Source organism: Ischnura elegans, chromosome 4, assembly GCF_921293095.1.
Source record: "Ischnura elegans chromosome 4, ioIscEleg1.1, whole genome shotgun sequence".
NCBI lineage: Eukaryota > Metazoa > Arthropoda > Insecta > Odonata > Coenagrionidae > Ischnura > Ischnura elegans.
This window is the reverse complement of record NC_060249.1, coordinates 6,190,587-6,215,396: the sequence shown is the minus strand read 5'-3', so window position 1 is coordinate 6,215,396 and position 24,810 is coordinate 6,190,587. Positions and strand designations below refer to the sequence as shown.

Genomic DNA, 24,810 nt, shown 5'->3' with positions numbered 1-24,810 from the left:
TTCAATGTCTCACATAAATACTTCTTAAGTCAATAAATTAAATGAGTCAACTAAAATATTAATAGGGGCGGTAAAGACAGACATCCATTTGAACTTAATATATGTAGTATTAAAATGTAACGCAAGTCAACTGGAGCCCATAAAAAAAATGTGCATATTCGATATATCGGATGCTATGCACTAATGGGTTAAGTGAGAGATGATAAAACATTAGTACTTAAATTACATTTTATTCGGTCGAACATCTATAATTACAGATAAGAGATTTATAATTAGAGTAGAACTAAGCCATACAAAACATGGGGTTCAAATTTCAGTACAAATGGGAATAAAATCAATGAAGAGCAACAAAGAAGACAAGCAACACTGCCCAATGGTCAACCAGCACGCATTATTACATATTTAAGCCCTACTCTCACTCTCTGAAATTATATGCCGTACAAATATTAACATTGCTACAAGGTATATCATTGTTTTGTGATAAGATAGTTATGTATTTGCAAACTGCATATACACCCACACACTTAGGCAATATCTGATTAGAAACTAGCACTATCTTGGAACATATCACAATAGAAGATCACTACTACATTCTTCCAGACACAGCCATTGAAATCAATGATAACGCACATTAACAACAAAGAAATGAATACACACCAATGACCAGTTAACTTTTGACCTTAAGTAAGAATATAGATGTATATATATGTATATATGTATATGTTTATTATAATTATTTTTTGACAACTCATTTGCTGAATATGAGATCTTGCTCATTACTTCCCCTACTTATTACTTTAGGTGGTTAAAAGCTGGCTCTTTGCGCAAGCATTATTAAAATTTAAATGAAAATAATGTGGAACTAAAATGATAAAAAAAATCCAACAGGCGGTCATATCCAGATGACTTTTTGTAATGGAACACATTGGTCACGGTACTACAGTAAATCAAATGAATAAAAATTAGACAGTAACAGTGAAAATTTGCAGAGAGAAAACACGCCATCTTGCAGAGGAAGAGGTGGTACTAAGGCGTCGACTTGTGCGCACGGGCACACAAGAATTCGAAAGGGTGGTGGAGGAAAACAACGCATCATTCACACTTCTGATTGAGGGGAACACACATATAAGCTAGAGCAGCACACGTGAGAGATGAAGACGTTTTAATGCAAACATTTTTCTCTACTATAAATAAATGAAAAGAGATAAATGAAGAGAGATAAATGCCGGGAGGACTACATGTTGGCACTGAGCATGAGGAGAGAAAAAGACAAATGGAAGAGGAGCTGCTCCCATTCGTCGGAGCAGCAGCGACAAATGACGAAGAGTGGGCACCTATGCAAACACGAGTGACCTCGGAAACATTTGCTCAGACAAAATAACTCTCCTCAAATTACTCTCCACAATCACAAAGAAATACCCTACACAATATCAGATGACAGTATTTCACTCACACACACAATACAGTAACCAAATGACAACCCTAATCAATAAAACGGCCCAATCTGCAGTGCCCAACCAAAGAAGTCACATGTGAAACGGAGCCAAGGTGTATGTATGCATACATGATGTATGTGACTGCAAAGTCAGAAGTTCTGAGGTATGGAACACAGGTGGAAGTGTTTCAGATATGGAACGTGGCTTTTAGTTATGAGGACCAAATCCAAACAGTTCTTCTTGCCCTTCATGGCAATACATGTTTGCACCTTACATTCCATACAGCAAAACAGAGTGCTCTCCTATTGCCTATTACCTATTTGCTGCTTGTCCTCTGAACCATTCCAACATGCTCCCCACCACTTTTGCTGGTCTCTTCACAATGCTACTCAACCCTTGCCTTCTCCTTCACTTCCCACATCAGCTCCTCACAACTGTTTCATACTAATTCCATACACTCTATGGCATCAGTTCCTCACTGTAGTTCTACTATATATTTTCCCAATATACTGGTTCCCTCCTGACTGTCCGATTTCAGGCCTTTTGACATTTCCTATATTGTATACACTCAGCGGGATCCCTTTTCATTTCAAATCAGACACAGACACATTCATGTCATTCCAGGATAGACTTCTAACTTTTGTTCTTATATATAAGATTCACCAAAAAATGAAGAACAAATATTAAAGACGATAACCTGATCTTCACGGCTTTGAGTATAGCTAAAGAGATTTAACATAAGCTTTCTCTCCGGTAATATGATTAACAACAATTTCTTCAATTAAGAGATAAATTAGATTCAAGTAGTTTTCATTATACCAACTCTTAGATGAATACAAACATAGTAACAAAACATATGAGGCAATAATGGATATTGTCAAGGAATTCCACCAATAACTACATGTAGTCACTTGAGGTATACAGGTTGAATAAAAAAACATTCCAAAAATTTGAAAGCTCAATCCTGCTGGATAGCAAGGAAAGCAGAATAATTTAACACTTGGAACAATAAAACGAAAATGACGTCCAAGAGAAAAGGAATTCTCGCTGAAATTGGCAACAGGTCATGCCTCACTATTTCAGTCTCCACCTCCATCCCAATGAGAACCTTAAGACTGACTCCATTTGGCAGTTGCACCTGGGCAAGCAGCCCAACTCACTCCTGCCCAAACCACACACAAGCACGCAACCTCTCATTCACTCACACGTGCACACACTATATGCATATATATATATATATATATTTATAAGCAGTAATTTCTTGCATATGTACACATAGATAATTATTTACAAGATAACAAACTCCTTCTCAGCAGTACTCTCCCCAATTGTGACACTTCAAATACAATATAACAATACGTGGTAACCAAGAAAAGAGAGTGAAATCAATTAAAGTGTGCCATAATAATGGACAAAAGTGATCATTTGGTAGCTTCCAAGGCAATGGAGTCTCCCCTCCACTCCCCTATCTCCTTGGAAACTCTTAATCGCAATGATCAACTATACATCAAAACAAGGAAGAGTCCTTAAGTTCATAACAAGATCCACACCATGAAATTTAAGATGAAAACTCACTAGAAGTATTGCTAGCTATACAAAAATGTAAATTACCATTGGGACAATGAGAGGTGAGGTTTGCTTATAACAGTGGGGGTACTTTTGAGGACCACTACATCAGAGGAGGATCACAAGGCAGAGATAGGGGGATAGTGCTTCAGCCAATGTATGCTACCTAACCTTTAAAATGCATTCTGAGGGACTCAAATTACTTGCATTGCATTCTCTAGAGAATTTTAAAAACAAGAAAGAGCCACAAAAGGCTTCAACATGGCAGAATACAGCAGCTACCACACAAAAGAACTTCTGCAGAATAAAATCTTCTAAAGAGAGTGTGTGTGTGTGTGTGTGTGAGTGTATTTATATAATTAATATATATTGGAAAACAAAGGATATCTCTTAATCACACCCTTCAATACAGAACTAGTGTGTGTCCTGCTAGATTAACTGTGTCCTTGGAATGATGCCGCCGCCACCAGCTGCTACATACAACACTCCCTCCCTCCCCCACCTCACCCTCCCCATCCCATTGCGTCCTCCATGCATGCTCAGCGCAGATCAGAGTTGTCATTGATTTGCTTCTTGATGCGCAACAGCATCGTGGTGTACCACTGGTCCAGCCGCGAGATGGAATCATACTCCTTCACCGCTTCCGTGAACGCCTCGACGTCCTCTTCCTCCATATGATCCATCAGCACCTGAACAAAACAAAGATCACTTACTCAACACATTTCCTTCAAATAATGAGCAATGCAATGGGAAAGACTTGACATCACAATTTAAAATGGCTGATGCAAGTGAATAGCAAAGCTGCTGCCCACTTCAGTTCAAACCATGAGGGAGGTCCATGTGTAAAGCAGTAGCTGAGAAGCACAGGCTAAGTCCACGTGAGTTTGAGACGTCATCAACATATCTCCTAGTGGGTCAAGGCAGTTGCTTTATTTTTCAGCCTCTATTGCAACCAACAATTTTGAAAATTACCAAACAATCGCACTGAGAGAAGGCAGTCCTGCAAATCAGACCACAATCAATTTAGACCTCTCTTACAACCCTACTCCTCTCGGACGAAAAAAAACAACATCCTAGTATTTTTCTTCCATTGCCTGGTACATTAAATTTCTACCCAGGAGAAGTGCACCAAAGGTAGCTAGCCTGAGGATGAAGAGACACTGCTAGGTTGCTGTCAAGTCTATGCTTGCCAGGAATTAAACCTCCACACAGGACTCATCACCAATGAAAAGCAAATATTTTGTACATTTAATTCTAATATTTATCAATAACATTAATACCAGGTGTAAACAACACTTTCCTGAAAGTCTTTCAATAGAAAATAGAGCAGAGCCTTTTTTAAGGAATAAGTTTTGGTTCTAATACAAAAATTACAAAATTCTACTGCATTTGCTAGAGGCCATTCACACATGACATTCTTAAAAAATCAGAGATGTGGTAAAAACACTTTTTGAGCCACAGGTATCATATTCCCACAATGAAATTATAAGTTAAAAAATAGCAATGTTTTGGCTGAATGGTGAAAATACAGTTTTCATCACTACTTAACTTTCCCTTCTATCTACCAAATTCTTTCCATAAATTGTAATTTCAGGTCTTAAGTATGCCAATTCATCCAATGCCATTCTGGCCATTTAGGGAATGAGATAGTGACTGACTGACAATTGCACCTGCTTGTATTCATAGTGCGATGGGTGGTCCCTCTTTGCTGGAATTGACTGCCAGCCTCTAGCCTATTCGTTCCGAGGGACGGAATATACTGCTTCAGCCATTTGGGATAATGAACCATATGTTGAACAGAAGTATGAAGGAAGCGAGCGTAGGCACTCCATGCCCAACAGCCAATCAAGCACCCTGTGGCTATGTGACGACAACACACGCAATGGGATGATTGAGACCCAAGAAGACATAGTACAAATGCAGTTCACATGTTCAACTGCTTGTTCTAGACCACCTACCACTGCTAAGCCTCAAGCCATTCTCATTCAATGCATGCCGTCCTTACTTCCAAGCCCTTGGTCGAGAACTTCAACAGTAAGAGGCATGTTCCAAATCAAGTTGCTTGATTTCTAGTTCACTTGATGACATAGGACAACGATCTCACTTGTTAATAATCAACGTAGTGTCCATAGCAATGAAATCATTATGGCAGCAATGACCCCTATCATCTGTTGCAAAATTTGGTCAACCAAGGTTGAAAACCAATATAGTAAAACTTTGATTTTACGCAATTGCAGGGACCGAAATATGAGCACTGAGTAAAATCAAAGTGTGTAAAATCAAGGGTTGGTATTGAGGAGGAGTATAGTTTTCAGGATAACACTTGCTCCTTATTTTTAGAAGGCTTAGACATACACTTTTGTACAGTTTTAAGCCAGATCCGGAACCAGAAAAAGTCTCATATGTGAGGTTTTATGGTAAACGAGCATGAAATCCTCTTCAATTGCGTCAGATATATGTTTCCCCGATTCAATTACTCATTTGGAGGCAAAAAAAATGAAGCCTAATAATCTTAATTATTCACAAGCAACACCACAGATGACGTGTTATCTTTAGAGAAACAACGTTGCATTCCTGAACAATGTTTCCCATGGTTGAACAACACGGTTGAATTGCTAGCATTTCTGGCACTAAGATTACTTCTTTTACCCACGAGAAATTTTGGAATGGTGATATGTACTAAATGCTCGCAGAGAAGCTGATTTTAATAAATATTCTCATTAAAAGCAGTTTTCAGGATATCCCTTTAACCACCTGCAGACAAAGATTGGAGATTGAAGAAATGAGGTATCTGAGGATAGTCATCCAAATTAACCCCATTAACAGGGAGCAAAATTTCGCTAATACATATATCACAAAGGGTTTACACCCTGTGGGCCTGGGTTCAAGTCCTGGCAGTAGCAGAAACTTATCAGAGATGGCCCTATCCCTACTTGAGTGTAATGTGGAGGGCACTTCCAGTGCACCACTCTGTTCAGCAGATGGGAGGTTAAGTCCTGGTCCCTTTGGAGCCTATCATTACAACCTGGCTAATGCCATATCTGATAACAACACCGGACACTTTTTGTATTTCGATTTAATGGTGCTAAGCCATTTTTTAGTATAAAGGGACTGCCTTATCACTCACGTCTTGAATTAGACTTCAATGATAACATGACGATTGAGGACAGGAGTTATTCTCCGAGGGCATAAACTCCGTTAAAAATAAACGCTTGCCACCTAGTGGAGTTAAGCTAATAGCTATTCAAGTGCCAACTGTGCTTAATCTAAACCCACCGACAATGAGATACAAGTTGAGTCAGTTCTGATAAGTGCACCGTGCAAGCACCTTTCCCTCGCCTCCATTTGTACCGCAATTGTGAGGTTAGCCTGCGGAATGAGACAATACATGCTGCGAATTTGATCTAAGAGCGACATTCGTGTTCGTATAGGAGCCTGAAATATTACTGAGAGGGCACAGGGGGAAGCAATAATTAGATTCGCGATATTTTTAGTTTCACGCTCAACAGCACGATGTCATTTCATCCGTTCCTATATTCATTTTTGCAACTCATTGAGACGAATAAATAACCTAACTTCATATTGCTCGTTGAGATTTTCAAAACAAGTCGAAAGACAACTGCGTAAAATCAAGATTAGCGGCCTCTTTGGGGCAGGGATTATGCTGCGTTAAATCGAAAAACTGCGTAAAATCAAGAAAAGATGTAAAATCGAAGTTTCACCATTGCATTTCCCTATGCTTTCCGGCCGGAATTGAATGTCGCTGCGTAAAAACGAGACTTGATGTAAAATCAAAGTGCGTAAAATCGAAGTTTTACTGTATCTCAAAGACCACACATTCAATTTCAAAACTAAGTGCATCATGAGAAAGCTCTTATGTTTTTATGTTGACTGACGGTATACATACTATTTTCATGGTAACAACTATTTTGCTATGCACTCAGAAATGGAATTTTAGCTCTTTGTTTTGGTTGCTGCTTGAATACTTAACAGGTGCTTTGATTTTTATAGGTAAATATGTACTTCTTTCCACAATGCATCATTCAGAATGCAGAATGGACAACCAAAAATAACCTCGCACTATAATGAAGCAAAGGGTAAGAGAAGAGGTAAGTTCCTTATATGTACCAACTTGTTCATAAATATACAGTAGAAGCCGGGTTTTACCTGTGCTCATAATCCCTCGGAAATTCCTTGCAAAACCAAGCACTCGTTGTATCCAAAGGAGTTGAATAAACCCATCTAAGTCTCATAATCGTTTCTATTCATTTATTTAATCCAGTCCAAAAACAGCACAAGGCCAATTACAGAGGACTCACAACAACAGGAGAAACAATATAATAATATTAAGCAACGTAACCAATAATGAACAAAAAAATATATTCAACAGTATTTACTAATAAATAACAAAGAATAGTAGATTTCATGGGGTGGCGGGAGGAATAGGGGGAAAATTACGATAGTGAGGGTGCAAGATGGATGAGGGATGACAAAAAAAGGAGCAAAATTTGGAACACATTTGGCGAAGGAGTTAATGGAAGAAGGAAGTCTGAATAGAAAAGAACGTTTAGATTACAGTTTTTCTTTTGTTTCCATGGTATTTAACGAAGTTAAACTGGCAGAGAGTCATTAACAGGCACAATATAATTGAGTATGAACATATTTAAAGAAAGAAGGGGGATTTTCAATTTTATAAAATAATAATTCCCCCAGTTTCGGTGATTTTACTCCCGTTCTTGTATTTTTTGATCGCCGAAGAATGCTCTGAAAACATTAAACGTGTGCAGAGCGTACTCAAGTAATAAACAGATAATACAAAACATAATAGTTAATGCTTGGTCAGCGGTGCATTGCCCTAGAGAAATATCTGTCATAAAACCGAGTGTACACAGTGGAAGGAACTTTTTGACCTCACTAAATCAGATTTATTTTACATGTACATAACATAGGCCATTTGGTGGTACAAAGACTATCACTTGCAAAAATGTGATTCTCGTAAAATGCCATACTCGCAAAACTGGGCTTCCACTGTGTGTGCAAAAGAAAATAAATCACTGGTCATTCACGTATCTAATGAATGGATAAACACACAGAAAATTTCACCTAAGGAAATTATTTCATAGTAAACTGTGACTTCAGATCTCTGACGAAGAGAGCAAATAGGAACGCAAGAATGTTCCAGGGGGGACGAATATGCATTGTAAGTAGGGGAAACGGAAGAGACTACCAAAGATAAGCGTTGTGGCCATCAGGTCAATTTCTATCAAGGACCGAAAGATAGGGTGAATGCTGAAAGGACCCTCAGCTTCCTTGGCCTTCGGGAACTTACATGTTTACATTTTAAAATGTAAATAGAATACCTTGTGAGAAACGAGATCATAGTGCATGTAAAGGCCATCCTTAAATAAGCATCCAGAAAAGACTTATTCGTTATTCACTGTATGCCATTATATATCAGGCGATCAGAGAATTACCGACAAACCTATTTGGTATTAGCACTGATTGAAAAAGAACCATCCGATTATAAGGATGTTTTAATTTTTTAATTTATGTTTTAATTAATTTGTTTATCCTTATTAGCTAAAAAATTATATTTCATGTTTTCAGGACACTGGAGAATTTATAGAGTTGCTGTATGGGAAGAAGTAATATTTAATCGAGTTTTTTTTTCACATGGTACGACTTAGTGAACTTTGATTTTTACACGTTATTACATAATCTCTAAAAGTGTATTACCTTCACTCAGAAACAGTTAAAATTCAAAATTTGAATTGTATAAAAGTAATCTAAATCATTGAAAGAATATTCTCAAATACACTCCTTCCAAAGGCAGTGCATTGCATGGCCAGGCGTGACTTTAAGTTACCCCAAGACTGAAGAAATGGCTCATAGCATGAAGATTTATCATTTGATGCAATGGCGAACCAGACCAATGATTCTCAACTTGCCCACAAACCATATTCTTCACCACACTAGACGTGGTAAAAGGTGCTGATCTCATTGCTATTGGTCGTGACATATGGATTGGCGGAGAAGATGCCTAATTGGAAGCTAAATATACACATTTTAATGGATAAATATTTGACCTTACTTTAATGGACAAACATCTTGAATTGCCAATAAATCAATTACATCAGAAGAAAACTATGTAGATGAAGTTCTGTGGAGATTTAAAACTTTTTCAAGCACTGTTCGCTTGTTTGTATACACCCATGTCTCGTAAAGCGCAAGGGATGCTTTCCTTGGGGTCTTTGCGCTATACGAATTTGCGTTATACGAGAGCGCTTTAACATTGGGAAGATAGGGATGCGTTCCTGGTAGCATAGGTCTTGGGCATTGAATTTCCTCCATAACATACATATTCCCATAATTAGCCTTAGAAAACATTATTTATATAATTTTTTATAGTTTAAAACATCTTTAAAGATAGTATGCACGCATTCAAAGACTTTTATTCACGTTAAAAAAAATTCTTATGTGCTTTTGAAATTCCATCCTGTCGTGCGGGTGGGCTAACATCAGCTATCTCAGGGGTTCGTAATGCATTGCCGGCAGTTGACGATTTTTCAGACCAGTCTAAAAACAACTATTGTGTGTCACCCAGGCCCTTTTGTCGCTCATTGAAATAACAAGAAAATGCTACTTTGAATGCCATTTCATAGCTAGCGGAGTTTATGAATGATAAATCATTTTAATTTGAAGTCCTCCGAGTCATTAGCGGCTACGTGAAACAGTCTTTAAATGTCTTGAAGCCTTCCCAGGTTTTCCTTCCCTGAAAATGAATGAACGAGCATTCTTTTCCAATAGAATATCGTCTCGTCAACACTAAAAACTAGTTGAGGGGGAAAGGAGCCACTTTCAATCACAGCTTGAAGTTCATCAGAAAATGTTGTGGTGACCGAGCTATCAACACTTGCAGATTCACCTGATATCGCCGCACTGAAAATACCTGCTTGCCGTTTAAATTCTGGAACCAACCGGAGCTTTCACTAAATGTCTCGGAGCGATTGCCACTATCGTCTTTTTGTACTGATTCACTATGAACTTTCCGTATGTGTAGACCGCTTGGTTGAAGTTGGTGCGGCTGAGGTCACTGATGTTTTAACTTCGTCTTTATTCAGAATAAGGCTTCGTGCATTTAAACTTCCGAGCAGTAACACTTTGACGTTCTCCATTTTCAAAGCCATTGACCTACATCAAATTCTCTTCTACGTTTATGGTTTTTCTTGATAAATTCTTGATTTTTCTACCCGCATTCCTATTTTTTGCCATTTTCTCTTGGTTTTTACTCTGCATGGCTCTATCGAAATCACCTTCTACTGCTGAACTGTGTTCTTGAGACGCAAAGGGCCTACGACTGCGGGGAGGGAACAAAGCTATTGTGTTTGAGACTCTATAGGGGACCCTCTTATATGTTGGTGCTCTTCATGCGCAACTCGGCCACCACTCCATTTCTCCCCCGTGAATACCGATGACCTTGAAGGCTTTAGCGTAGACCCTCTACCTAGAAGTCAATCGCCTGATAACCTATGACGGCAAAAATTACGTCCCAACCAGTATTGCTTAAAAAAACTCATTTCCACTAGCCCCACGCTTAATTAATGATCTAAATTAACTCATTCTGTTAAGGAGACGAGATAAATTACTTCGGTAGGCCAGCTATCTGGACCCAATGACGAGTAATCCTTTTTGCCATTGCACAGCAATGGATTTCGATTAATCTATAAACAAAAAAGAAGATTTGAGGCAAGGAATAATATTTGTATGCGTAAAATGATAGAAATTTCGTGTGTACTTAGAGCAAGTTCACGTTTTATCACGAGAGCGCTTAAGATTTTTGATTAGGCTACACTGCATTGCAATGTTTCCCGAGGAACGAATTTGCGCTATACCGAAATTGCGCTAATCGAAATTGCGCTATACGAGACATGGGTGTATATACTCACTCACACCCTGATGCAATGAAAAATAAAAATTGCTAATTATTGTGCAAGAAACATTGGTTGATTTTTAAAACCAATGACACAGGCTGACTTCCAATAATAACTTATGAAGACAAATACGTATTATATAATCATGAACCTTAAGAGAATAGCCCTTACCTTCAACAGCTTGCACTCCCTGGAGTCTTGAAATGCAGGATAGAGGTCCTGATATCTCTGAACTGCCTGCTGAGCATTCACCAAATCAATGCAGAGGTGGCAGAGGGCAGCACGGAAGAAGTACTCGCGTGCACTGTACTTGAGCAATGAGTTCTCCAGTGATGAAGAGGCCACCTGAGCAAGAGAGATAATGTAACTTCAGTCAAGTGTTTATTACCATATCGAATCACATCCAACAATTATGAGGCAAGAAGAGTTGGTTCACACCCCAGCACACTAGCAACATCCAATTCCAACCAAAACACTAGATCAAAACCAAATGCATCAAATAAATGAGACAATTTAGAGATGACATATTTTGATGTGGGTATTACTAATTAATCCAATAATTGGATACTTATACAGTGTGTCCCAAAAAGAATGACCCAATTTTAACTTGTAATAATATTGAAACAAATATCACTAGGCAAGCGAAACAATATTATTGGCTTTGTTTAGAGTTTTAGAAAAATCCGCTGAATGTCACTACGAGCGCTGATGTGGAGCGTGCAACCCTTAGACCATTGGTCTAACAATTAGGTCTAACAATAAGGTGCAGCCAGTCTCACTGAAGATGACGTACAGGATCGCGAGACCAACCTTTACACTCTTGGCCTCCTAGGTCCCCTGACATAACACCATTCGATTTTTTCCTTTTGGGAAATGTTAAACAGTGTGTTTACGTTCCTCCCTTACCTCGTGGCATTAATGAACTAAAAACAAGAATATCAGCTGCTGTAGCTTCAGTGACAGAAGACACCTTACGCTCAGTTTGGGATGAATTCAGCTAACGGCTAGATGTCGTCCGCGCAGCCAATGACGGACATATTGAACTTCTATGATGGCTTTTTATAAACTTTTGTCTTTTGTGAGTAATTTAGTATACAATATGTTGATGTTAAGCCCTTCTTCCTAATAAATGGTCTTATTTAAAATCTGGTCATTCTTTTTGGGAGACACTGTATTTCTACTGCTTGTGCCACATTGTGATGTGTAGTGTGTTCTCAAAATACACTACCAATCACATCATGAATTGGTTAGCCAAGCAAATTGCTTAAAATCTGCAAGTAACAACCAAATAAGTGGTTAGTTAGTCAACTGTAAGGGTTCAGCCACTGACATTCACATATCAAAGCATTCGATCATTCTTGAGAAATTCTCACCACTAGGTATGCAATCATTGCTACGTCTAGTAGCACATGCATGCTTGACAATTCAGAAAGTAAACTTGAAAGTTGGACTTTGGAACACAACCTAAATTTGACTATTTCCATGAGAGCCATTTGGATGTAGGAATGTCTTTCTGGAGGGCAGAGTGCAGCAGCCCATAAACTGCCTCTAACAATCAACAATATCACTGACCACATTTCACACGCACTGCATGCATAATAAACAATAAGTGGGAGGAAGTACGAAATTTGTCCACCGCAAAATGCATTCAACGCTCAGAAATTTCCATTTTCAGCATTTCACACCCTTTGCCTGCGTTTCATGGCTCTCTCTGATGGGGTTCTAAAGATATAATAATAATAAATTCGTTTATTTCGTGGGCCTTGTGGCCCATGAGAAAATTATTGTACAACTTTTACAAGTTCAGCATGATATTACAATCATAAAAGAAAGGTTCTTCCGTATAAACACTTGTAAGAGATGCACCTTATTTTGAGCATCACAGCTGCAGAAAAAAAATTTTGTGGCATTTCTTTTAATCCTATCGCACAGTGTTGCAGACGTTTCCCTGTACTTTCGACAGTTATCAAAATTTCCACTTTCAATACTAATAATTTAATTTTAATAATTTAATTTTTAAGGTAAATTTACATGATATGTATGATTATCAGAGGTATTCACTTGTAGTCTTAACCTTATGATGCTTACTAGGGATGGTCACATCGGATACTTGGGATCAAATACCCTTCACCTAATATTTCGGATCCAAATTCATTGAAGAAATTCAATCTGAATCCAAAATTTTCAATCAATGCTTCCATGAATGCAGCGTCCTATAAAGGGAGTAGAAAGAGATCCGATCCTCTCTTCGCATACGCCGTTGCACTGCAATGCTTGTCCTACTCACAATGTTGCTTAACACCTTGAGCGCGGCATGACGTGATATAATGTCATGCATACCCCAAGGGTTCCAGCCCTCTGTAAGAGCTCGGTTCAGCTCTATTATGACCTTTTGCACTCCTAAGTTGCTCAGCAGGGATGTAGCAGCTCATTTGTGAAGACCGTTTCAAGCAAACTTACCTGGGAGGATCGGTGGAAATTTTTTTCTTTTATCTTATGGTAAGCCAATTTCCATTCATTTTCCCCCTGTATTGCATGCTATTATTTTTATTTCTTTCTATTAATGCGTGAGCATGACAAATTTAATTCGAGTTTTATTTTAAAAATTATATGTATTTACTATCTGAAACTTAATTAGGTGTGTTTATTAATTTTATATTCCGTTTTTATAATGTTTAGCAAGAATATAAATATTTTTTTCCATCATTCCTTTTTTCTTCTTGCGAGTCTAGTATTTTTCGAACCTTTATTGTCTGATGTTAATAAGTTTTATTCAAATAATACATGAAGTATTGTGATCAGTTAAACTTTAATGTACATTTGAAACTGCCATTACATTTTATTTATGCAATGTAACATATCTCAAACTTTTGCACCCTTCCTTTGTTTGCCAGTGCAACTCATAAGCAGTGAGGGGATCGTCAAGCAGCAATATTATGAGAGTGAAGAAAGTCATTTATGGAAAAAGTGTAATTTATTTATAACATTTATTGTTGATATATGTATATTATGCACCTATAAACATTCTTGATATAACTGCAAATAACTGTTTGCACATTATCCCATGGCTTGGCGAAGAAGTGATTCTAAGGAGTTGCTTCATAAAAATGCTGTTATTTTCTCGATAACTGTGAAATCAATGGCTTATGGGTGCTCTCAATTCTTAGTCTCACCATTGTAAATATTTTCCTATAGATAGTTTTACATCAGTAAAGCTGTTAGTAGCATTTCAGCTTTGGCCTATTTCACCGAGAGTGTTTATTTTGATCCTGTTATTTATCAGAATTTTTTACAAAAATATGGAATGTATTTATTGCAAATAGTACGGAAGCGAGGAGTAAAACGGAAAATTTTGCATGCTGGTTGGTAGTCGATGCCGCCTGAAAGAGGTGAAATTCCCTATTCATCAGCCTCTGCCAATGACAAGCTGTCTTTGACCTCACATCAGGACCTGCAGCCATCAACGTCGACGGAGGAAACCTCCCCAAGGACACAAACATTTCCTTCTTAGCTCTCTGCCTTCTCTAGGCAAATGTACACAAAGGAGGAATAGTGGGAGCTCCTGGAAGATAGCAGGATCCGGCATTCTCTGAAGACTTCGAATTAGAAACTAGCGAGGAGGAGGGTGGAGAGGAGGATGAACCCTCACAGTCAGATACTCCGTTGCCTCCTTCTACGCCCGATCCCTTTATGTCAATCCCTGGCCCATCCCCTTTGCCCTATTCTTTCCATGAACCCTCTAACTATACCGTCAGTCCTTCTCCATCCCAAGGTTTTTTGTGCTGAACCAGTATTTCGGTGACCCCTCAAAATATCACTTTCATAGAAAACCTAGCTCTTACCACTCCACCCCCTTCCAAGGACCCAAGTGTTTTTTGCGTCTTCTTTTCCCTGACACCCTCTTTCGTATACAGACATACTTTCTTATAATCTCCAAAAGAAAAGGTAAGGAATTGGAAACAATTGACCTATGAATAGGTTTTTTACCTTCCTCTTTTATTTCACAAGGGAAGTATTCCTATAAACTATATATCCGAATAATGCATTGATATCTTGTTTGACCTGCTTTGCTTTCAGAAATACATGAGTCGTGATTGATTATTTAGCATTCTTCAAGTCCTTTATTTTTCACCGAACACTGTCCCAAACGATTCAGAGCCTGAGTACCGTATAAGCGCGTGTAAGAGGCGCACCTTTTTTCCCAGATATTGCAGCCGAAAATGGGGGTGCGCCTCTTACACAAACTTCTTACCTTCCCCCCCTCCCCTTCACCGGTTGCAAGTTCAAGGGGAACTGAGTGGCCTTGGTTTTCAGCGTGAGTCAGTCATCTGAAACCCTGGGTCAAAATCAAGCGGCAGGCAGGGGAGTTTCTCCCTAAGTGATGTATTTTTAAAATGCTCCTGTTTGAATTTCTTGCAAGCATCGCGCCGTCACGTCGGTACCCCAGAGGTGAACATTGAAAAGATCGCGCGGGATGATTCGCTCCGGAGCGCGCGCTAAATTTATTGCCACGAGTGGGCATCCCGCGGCATTTATACTGCATATAGTAATATTGGTGTCACAACCTGCGGTTGAAAACATTCGAACGAGTGTGCTCATTGTTGGACTTAATGGTGGATAGAAGAAATCGGAAATGCTTATAAGTGAAGAGCGCTGAAGGAGAGGTCGAGGGGAAGAGGGCTCCCTCCCCTCCGTATTTAAAGCTACGAGCGAAGGAGCAAGGGAAGAACACGTCCGATCTTGCATGTGACGTCGTTGCCTTTAAAGCGAAGGGGCGAAGGCACAGCAATGTGATATACGCAGTTTGCGTTGCCTGAGTTTCCAGTCCGTTTCGTCTTGTTTGAATGCACTTATGCTACGCTTGTTTCTTCTGAAATTGTGCTGTTTGGACTATGTTGAATATTAGTAGCCTTATTTTAGCTATAAATCTTTGTGTCAATCAATTAGAGCTCAAAAAACTTAAATGCTGTCAGATATACGTCGCGTTAGGTCTAATTCTTTTTAGAACCTCGTGCGTGTCATACCATTGCTGAAAGATATTGAGATATCTTCGAGCTCAGAAGGTGATTCACGTAGCATTTGACCTTCAGAAACTCGGGGAATTGAACCTGGTAGACCGAGGTAAAAGGTCAGTTGGTGGAATGGGTTAGGGATGAAACACGTTTCCATTGTTCCCCTTTAACTTGATATTTTCCTGTGTAGTCTCGGAAAGGAAAAAAACGGCAGAGGCATTAGCTGATGGAGAGCCGAGTGTAGTTCCGTTAGGCCCCTTGCACACACACCGATTTTGGTCGGCCGGTAAAATATTGGCCGATATTTTACCGGCGAAGCGATGCTTGCACACACGCCGGATTTTTACCGGTCAAACGATACGTTGCTAAGTTTTTGAGCCGGCGTCGGCGATCCACAGTGACAATAGCCGGCAGCTAACCGGCATTTTGCCGGTGCCGGCGTGTGGTCGGTACGTGTGCAAGCTCCAATGCTCTCCCATTGTTCACTATTGGAATGTGGACGGCCGATATTTTACCGGCCGTCCAAAATCGGTGCGTGTGCAAGGGGCCTTAAATCTACGACGTGGTTATTAGCCTACGGCGCTGAGATTGCCCCGATTGTTGTTCAATCTCTTGGGAAAGCTCATGCCATTTGCCTGTCGTGTTTTGCCTTAAAATTTTCCACGGCTGCAATTCTATTGCAATACTCCTGCGAGAGCTTTTAAACAAAATTGTTCGTGAGTAGGACAAGCAACGTAGAGCGATGGCGTATGCAAAGAGAGGATCGGAACTCTTTCTACTCCCTCTTATGCCGCCGCAGTTATCAAAATTTCCTCTTTCAAATAGTACTGAAAGAGGACATTTCGATAACTGTCGAAATTCCAGGCATACGTCTGCAACACCGCACGATAGGATAAAAAAAATGTTTTTTCTTTTTAGCTTCGATCCTCAAAATAGGGGTGCGCCTCTTACACGTGTGCGCCTCTTACACAAGCTTATACGGTATTTCCTCTAAAAAAATCCGTCCCTTATAGATTCATTTCACTCCTCCATTGATTCCCTAATAATTCCTTCCCGAAAGCTATGCACGATTTTTCATTTATCGTGAAACCACCGCAAAGATTTCCCTTTACAAATTCCATCTTTCTGTCATTAGATCCTTTATTCTTCCATCCTACATTCCCTATCCCAAGCCACTTTTACCATCAATATCTCAATCTCACTTCCCTGAACTCATCCAGGAGGAAGGTGGCAGAAAGAAGTATTAATGGTGCAAGTATTGCACTATTGCGGTGCAAGGGCGTAGGGAAGAGACCGCAGATATCTACATTGGCTGCTAGGTCCCCTCTACTCTATCCCGAGCTTTTTTCTTACTTTCAAAAGAAGGCATGAATAGAATTGTATATAATTATTACGGAGGCTTCCGCGGTTAGTTATTTGGTGATGGTTTTCCGGGTTTACACCGCGTTGATACATGTTTTGCGGACGACAGTTTCGGGCGCGTTCCAGCTCCCGTCTTCGGGTCCAAAGAACAAAGTTTGGACCCGAAGACGGGAGCTGGAACGCGCCCGAAACTGTCGTCCGCAAAACATGTATCAACGCGGTGTAAACCCGGAAAACCATCACCAGAATTGTATATATTTTAGTATCATATATTGTAAATAGTATTATAGGTTAAATATATTGCTATAAAATTTGTGAGAGACGTATTTCCTACATTGGTAAAACATACATGACGTACGTAGTTGTATATAATATATAATTTAAAAATGGTCATCATTTCGATTGTATTGAATTTGTTTTGGGTAAATATAATATTTTTTTCATGTCATGTGATTCCTTCTTGCAATAGACCAGGGCTCATACATAAATAAGAAGTAACTAGACATTTCCAAGCACGATGGAATTAGTCTTCCCCACGTGCAATTAGAAAGAAAACGTCGTCATTGCTTTCAGTAATGGGGTACGTAATAAGGGGCATAGATGCTGCAAATCTATTCCTAGCAATACATGTTATTGAATGGTTTACTTGAATTGATATTATTATGCACCAAATGAAAAAATATTATTATTGCGGTAAAAATTTACATTATTTTCAGATTTTCGCAGAATATTCGTAGTAAGAACAGCGATACGTGGCCTAAATGAAGATTACTCGTGAGATGTTTGCTTGCAAATACTATTATTTCCAGTTTTTATGTATGTATTAGTTTTTAACTCGGTTACATCATATTGAAAAATAATTTATTGGCTTGAGTCCAGAAGATAGTAATGAGGAAGTTATGGCTTGATTATTTCTGTTTCTACATCAATTTTTATTTCGGCACCGGAGTGTCTACCCCAATGACCCAAAAAGGACACTTGTCAGCAAAATCTTTCCTCATCTCTTCCCAATCTTTTTTATGTGCTGATGGCACTCCCAAAAAAGCTATTCCTAGTTCTTACAAGCGGACCGACTAAATCTTACTATCACCCATCGCTTCATCTCCGTACCCCCTCAGTGCCCAGTGGTGCACGTCAAGAGACACCCTAATACACCGTCGAAAAATAATCTCGAAAGGGGAGTGCCACCCATCTCAAGCACCTGCAGTGAAGGGAATACATAATGGTATGTGAAAACTAGTGATGGGTCGATTCCAGAATTTTATCGATTCTGATCCCGATTCTGAGATTTCGAATCCGATTCTACTGATACCAATTCCATCGATTCTGATGCCATAGGCTCCAAGAAAAATATCACTGAATTCCAGGCAACAAGAAAACCACTTAAAAAAATATTACACTGTGAAAGAGTCAGTTGACAAAAGCATCTTTCATATCATCACTATGTAATTAAAATATAATAGCTAAATTTCAAAACTGAATATACCTGAAAAGTGTTGTTACATGATAGGTATTACTTTAGAATATTAGCACTCATGTTTAAATTTAAAATAAAAGTATCTCCTTTAATATCTATCTTTTATTGATGATATCTTATCATTATCAATAATGTCTCTCAAATTTAGTCACCTTTTACAGACTTTAAATTTTTCCTCAGAAAGCAAAGCATCTTCCCTCTGTCAGCATAAAGCCTGTTGCATTTTACTTAACATATTTTTCCTGCAGAAATAAATGTCTTTCACTGAACACAGGGGATAGTAGTATGGCAAGAAACCTCTTCGCTAATACTTTCAGCCTTGGGTAGGAGATACAAGTCTTCCAGTATTTCCCAGGGAAGGAATTTGGTGGTGCATTCATCTCTGATAAATAAGCTTCCACTTCAGCTTCAACAGTGTTTGCTATGGTGACTTTGGGTACTTTTCCAAATGCATCACTGTATCTTGACCATATACCTGTCACAGGCTCCTTAGTCTGCATTTGCTCCTTCGGAATATAATAGTGATGTGCAAGTAGCACTTTTTGATCTCGAGTCGAGTTGAAAATTACTAGCGAGTATCGAATCGAGTCGAGTCTAGTATGATCATTTCTGAACCAGGCAATACAGCAAAGCATACTACAATATATTCTACTCCAATTTTCTATGATGAATGTCTAGTCTAATGTAAGAAGGAAAATATAATGAGCATCATTGATGGTTATTGTCAGAAGTAGGAGATGAATGAAAACCAATGTCTCTTCAACAGCTCCATAGAGAAAATTGAAATTAATTAACCCCAAGTAATATGTCGACCATTTAAGTCGTATATGTATCCAAACTACAAGGGAGAGTATATAGTAATTTCCACAGCTATAATAAAGATTACATACTACGTCTATGAATCATGTAATATTTGGCCCTTTCACATTCTCAAGCAGAAAAACCAATTATTCTAGGCTAATGTTTTAAAAAACTTGAAAAATCGGCCTCAGTTACCGAGCCTCAGAGTTCCGCAGTGTGTAGCTCCGCCTTGACGCGCGATTGAAAAATCGCTCTTATTTCCTTCGTCGCAAACTTTTTTTTCCAAGATTTCTAATTAGTATTCTTTATAAATCTCTACTTTATATTGTGATTCAAATTTTCCGAGTTATATTTTTCGTAAGTGAAAGATAATGTCTACGTTATGTCAAATTTCACGTGAAAAACGGGTCGGCCATTTTGCATTGTAAAAGCAGACAGATGAGAGCCAAAATCTTCAAAAGTCATTGAAAGTATAGGCAAAGCACCAGGTCAAATGAATAGTGCATTTTTTATTCCATAAAACTCATACCCGTGCAAAACCACCAGGATAAATTCAAAGATTTTTCAGGAAAAACGATATCTCGCGTGGCATTGAAAAATTGGTCATGTTTGGGCCACTGTATCTCACTAAAGGGTCATATTTATGTAGAATGGCATATAAATCTACATCTGGTAATGATTTATGAGTATTTACGCTAATTTCCATGTCTCGATCCCCAAAAAGGTCATTTTGGACTTTATTCCAGCTTTTTCCGATTTCGGACCAGTGTGCTCTGTTTGGTAATAATAGTAGTAACCAGTTTGGAAACCAAATAGTAGCCAGTGGAATCCTACGGTACACTTTGGCATTTGGCATTTTTGCTAAATTTGAATATTTTTTCATTTTACTGATTTTCCGATACTTCCTGAATGCAAATATTTTTCACTCCATTTGCAAAGTGTACCGTAGGATTCCAAACCAAATAGTATAGCTTGTTTTTGATGATTGTTTATCACCGTATGCAAGAAGATGTCACATCAGCGACGCCTTGGACCACACACTGATGGAGTTCTAGCCTTTACCCCTTCATTTATGCTCGGCAATAATAGGATGTTGGTCCTGGAGGGGATGGTGAAATATCCAACCAATCACATTGCACGAAGCGATTGAAGATAACGACCTTGTTCGGATACATAGTAATAGATGGCGTTAGTTTTCACCGATATATCCAAATCGCCGTTACTTTTAATTCCATTTATTCCAATGATAAGAATGGTATGTGCCTTAGGAGCTTTGGTTTAAAAACACTCAAGTTACTACAAGTATAACAAATTGGTTAAAGTGAAAATTTCAATATCAAGGCTCCGTGAATAAAACATAGCCTGCAATTAAACGCTGAAGATAAACTATCTAAGTATTCTTCATAATAAACTTCATTACAGTAATATGTACTGTAAATTACCTACCTGCATTTCACCGTGATGGAAGTTTGTTTTTCTAAGAAATGCTGATCTATTGGAATAAAATATTGTCGCATCCCTACGACGATCAGGACAGGACCCTGAAAATCGGGGTTGTGGACCGTCCGGGCTACAACCGGAGGAGCTTGGGAGAAATCAGGGTCAAGACGTCAAAGCACTTAACGAATTTATAACCGTCTGAGTTAGTCTCTCTCTCTCTAGTTCACTGGGAGGCTAGTGCTCCGTAGGTTAAGATTCGGCTTTGGACCAAAAACTGACAATTGTGGAGCAGAATACTCGTCCTTTTACACTTGGAATGCATCCTGTTCTCTCACGAGCCGCAACGAGAGCGACTGGACGTCTACGGACACAACAATATTAACCAAAACAATTCTAATCACAGAGTATTGCAAAGAAGTTTGGAGATAATTATTTAATTTGATTGAAGAAAAGAAACCAAGCAGTGCAGATATCAACATATGATTCATGACGGCTTGAAATATATAAACTACAAAAAAATTATGTTACCTGTTCATTGATTAGATGAATAAAAGTCACTTATGTTTTCCATAGTCAGAATCCTCGATAATTACTCAAATATGTTAATTATTCCTACTCCTATGTCTCTAGGGCATGAGCTTTGAACTTTATTGATATTTTTCCTCCAGTTTGAACGAAGCGCTATCATGAAACTCATGTAATAATGCAGTTTTTAAAGCCGATAAGTCATTCTAATGCCTTGGCCTGGTAGTTTCAGCTTGCCGAATACATTTGTCGACGTGGGCACCGAATACCTTTACGCCAGCCGCGGCGGCCGATCGTCTTCCTACCCGGTCTCAGAGTTCCTGCACAGAGCACACTGGTCCGAAATCGGAAAAAGCTGGAATAAAGTCCAAAATGACCTTTTTGGGGATCAAGACATGGAAATTAGCGTAAATACTCATAAATCATTACCAGATGTAGATTTATATGCCATTCTACATAAATATGACCCTTTAGTGAGATACAGTGGCCCAAACATGACCAATTTTTCAATGCCACGCGAGATATCGTTTTTCCTGAAAAATCTTTGAATTTATCCTGGTGGTTTTGCACGGGTATGAGTTTTATGGAATAAAAAATGCAATATTCATTTGACCTGGTGCTTTGCCTATACTTTCAATGACTTTTGAAGATTTTGGCTCTCATCTGTCTGCTTTTACAATGCAAAATGGCCGACCCGTTTTTCACGTGAAATTTGACATAACGTAGACATTATCTTTCGCTTACAAAAAATATAACTCGGAAAATTTGAATCACAATATAAAGTAGAGATTTATAAAGAATACTAATTAGAAATCTTGGAAAAAAAAGTTTGCGACGAAGGAAATAAGAGCGATTTTTCAATCGCGCGTCAAGGCGGAGCTACACACTGCGGAACTCTGAGGCTCGGTAACTGAGGCCGATTTTTCAAGTTTTTTAAAACATTAGCCTAGAATAATTGGTTTTTCTGCTTGAGAATGTGAAAGGGCCAAATATTACATGATTCATAGACGTAGTATGTAATCTTTATTATAGCTGTGGAAATTACTATATACTCTCCCTTGTAGTTTGCATACATATACGACTTAAATGGTCGACATATTACTTGGGGTTAATTAATTTCAATTTTCTCTATGGAGCTGTTGAAGAGACATTGGTTTTCATTCATCTCCTACTTCTGACAATAACCATCAATGATCCTCATTATATTTTCCTTCTTACATTAGACTAGACATTCATCATAGAAAATTGGAGTAGAATATATTGTAGTATGCATTGCTGTATTGCCTGGTTCAGAAATCATCATACTCGACTCGACTCGATACTCTTGAGTAATTTTCAACTCGAATCAAGATCAAAAAGTGCTACTAGGAAATCCCTATTATATTCCGAAGGAGCAAATGCAGACACTTATATTGCTTGTGGAATTAGCTAAATTAAGCTGGAGATACGTAACAAAAATTGTGATCGAAAATTATCTGTACGAAATATCAAAATAAAAAAATCTCATTAGGATGATGCGCATTAAAATACGTTGATTATGGTAGAAGATTGTGCTTACTTTTTGAATGAAAACCATTGACTTTTCGAATAAATAAGTGATTACCAGCATAGATGTATCCTAATGATAACTGAGAAAATACTTCAATTTGTTGACATAGTTAGCAAAATAAAAACAGAATAAGTGAAAGCATGAGAGCTTAGAGAACAATGAGAAACGAGAGGAAATGGGTATCTCCTGTCTGAACCAACGAGTGTGCTTCATGACCAATAAGTTATTTGTAGTGATACGTAAAAATTGCTAATGTGATAAATGCGATATTGATGCGATGCACGTGAATAAATGCGACATAGGCGCCATGACTGGACTTTTACGATGTTTAATCAGCAAATTTGTCTTTTCGATGGTAAAATTCGTAAATTTAGTCACGAGCTCTATGGAAATGCTCTACCGGCTCTTACTGCTAATTGAATGAGACTCAAACTAGACCATACAGGCTTAATCACCGCCCCCGCCAGCCCATTTTCGCACGCTTCCGTCTAAAAGGCGCAAAAATCGGCGAGTTCACCAATTGGAATATAGAAGCATTTCTCCCTCTTTACCTTTCTTCCTGAGAATGTTTTTTTTCAGACTGTCACCTTGACTACGGTTATTAAAAACGCTACCAAAGATCGTTAGCGATCTACAGTGGAACCTCGTTAAAACGAGTACGGGCTATAGCGACACTCCCGCTATAACGAGAGATAGCCGATGCACCGTCAATTGACCCTATAATAAGCGTGTTAAAAAATTCGTTTTTACGACACCCTTATGGTGTTGGCTCTCGCCATAGCGAGGGTTTCACCGCCGGAAGACTTTCATCAAGACTCCTTAACCTCTGTAATTGCTAGCGATCTGTTAGAAATGAAGTTAATGGAGTGCTCAGTCTCAAATTTATGTGGTAAACTGTCGTTCGATAAATAAGTAGTTAATTTTGGTGAAAATATTGTGGCATTAGCATTCGCGAATGCTTCATCTTCTTTTGTTTCTCAGGCGGCAGAAAGCACACGGCAGCATACCCGCACGTCCGTGAGTTGCGTGAATAGAAAGCATTTAATGGCAGTCACCATGGCCAAAAAAACACCAAACACGTCTAAGCCAGAAAATAAAAATAAAGGAGTAATATGAGAGTGTCGAAATTAATTTATCTTCCTATTCGCTCTTCACAATTTAAAAAAACAAAAGCGCCCAAGGAATGCAGACGATGAAGAGTTATAAGGAGCTTTGTTCGGGTGGTTTTGCCCACTCCAATCTGCGGGAACTCCTGAGAAAGGGGCTATGCCTAAGACTAAAGCGGAGTATTTCAGGGATAGATTGCGAATCGAGAATTTCAAGAGTTCGGAAGGTTGATTATACTAATGCAAAGCACCCAATCTCCCCTCATAATTGCTGGTGATGCCTGTGGTGTAAACCCGAAGTCGATGAAGAAAGGACTCCGATCATAAGTATCTTTAGAAGTATTCCCCGCGTCATATAACATAGACGAAACGGAACTTTTTTTTACATACAACTCCCCGACAAAACCCTTGCAGTATGAGGTATTTCTTGCAATGATGCCTCTAAATGTAGTACGCCTTAGCGATGATGTAGGATGTACGAAGCAATGATACTCAGCATGAATTGTCCAGATGGACGTATTTATTCTCCGTTGCGGATTTACAAGGGTGAACTATCCGGGTCAGTGGTCGGAGACGTACTGGCGCTTTCTTCTGTCACGTGGGTA

The 24,810-nt window shown here is 38.8% G+C and overlaps 1 protein-coding gene across 1 annotated transcript in view; it reads right to left on the bottom strand.

Annotated features, from left to right (window-relative positions):
* Nucleotides 1-214: 214 nt before the first annotated feature.
* LOC124157024 (alpha-soluble NSF attachment protein) overlaps nucleotides 215-24,810 on the bottom strand; it is a 57,882-nt gene continuing 33,286 nt past the window's right edge. Inside the window, exons 4-5 of the mRNA XM_046531490.1 lie at nucleotides 11,105-11,278; nucleotides 215-3,691 (exon numbers count right to left, since the gene is read on the bottom strand). Of these exons, the coding sequence (XP_046387446.1) occupies nucleotides 3,542-3,691; nucleotides 11,105-11,278 (324 nt within the window). The 3' untranslated portion in view covers nucleotides 215-3,541. The remainder of the gene's footprint in view (nucleotides 3,692-11,104; nucleotides 11,279-24,810) is intronic.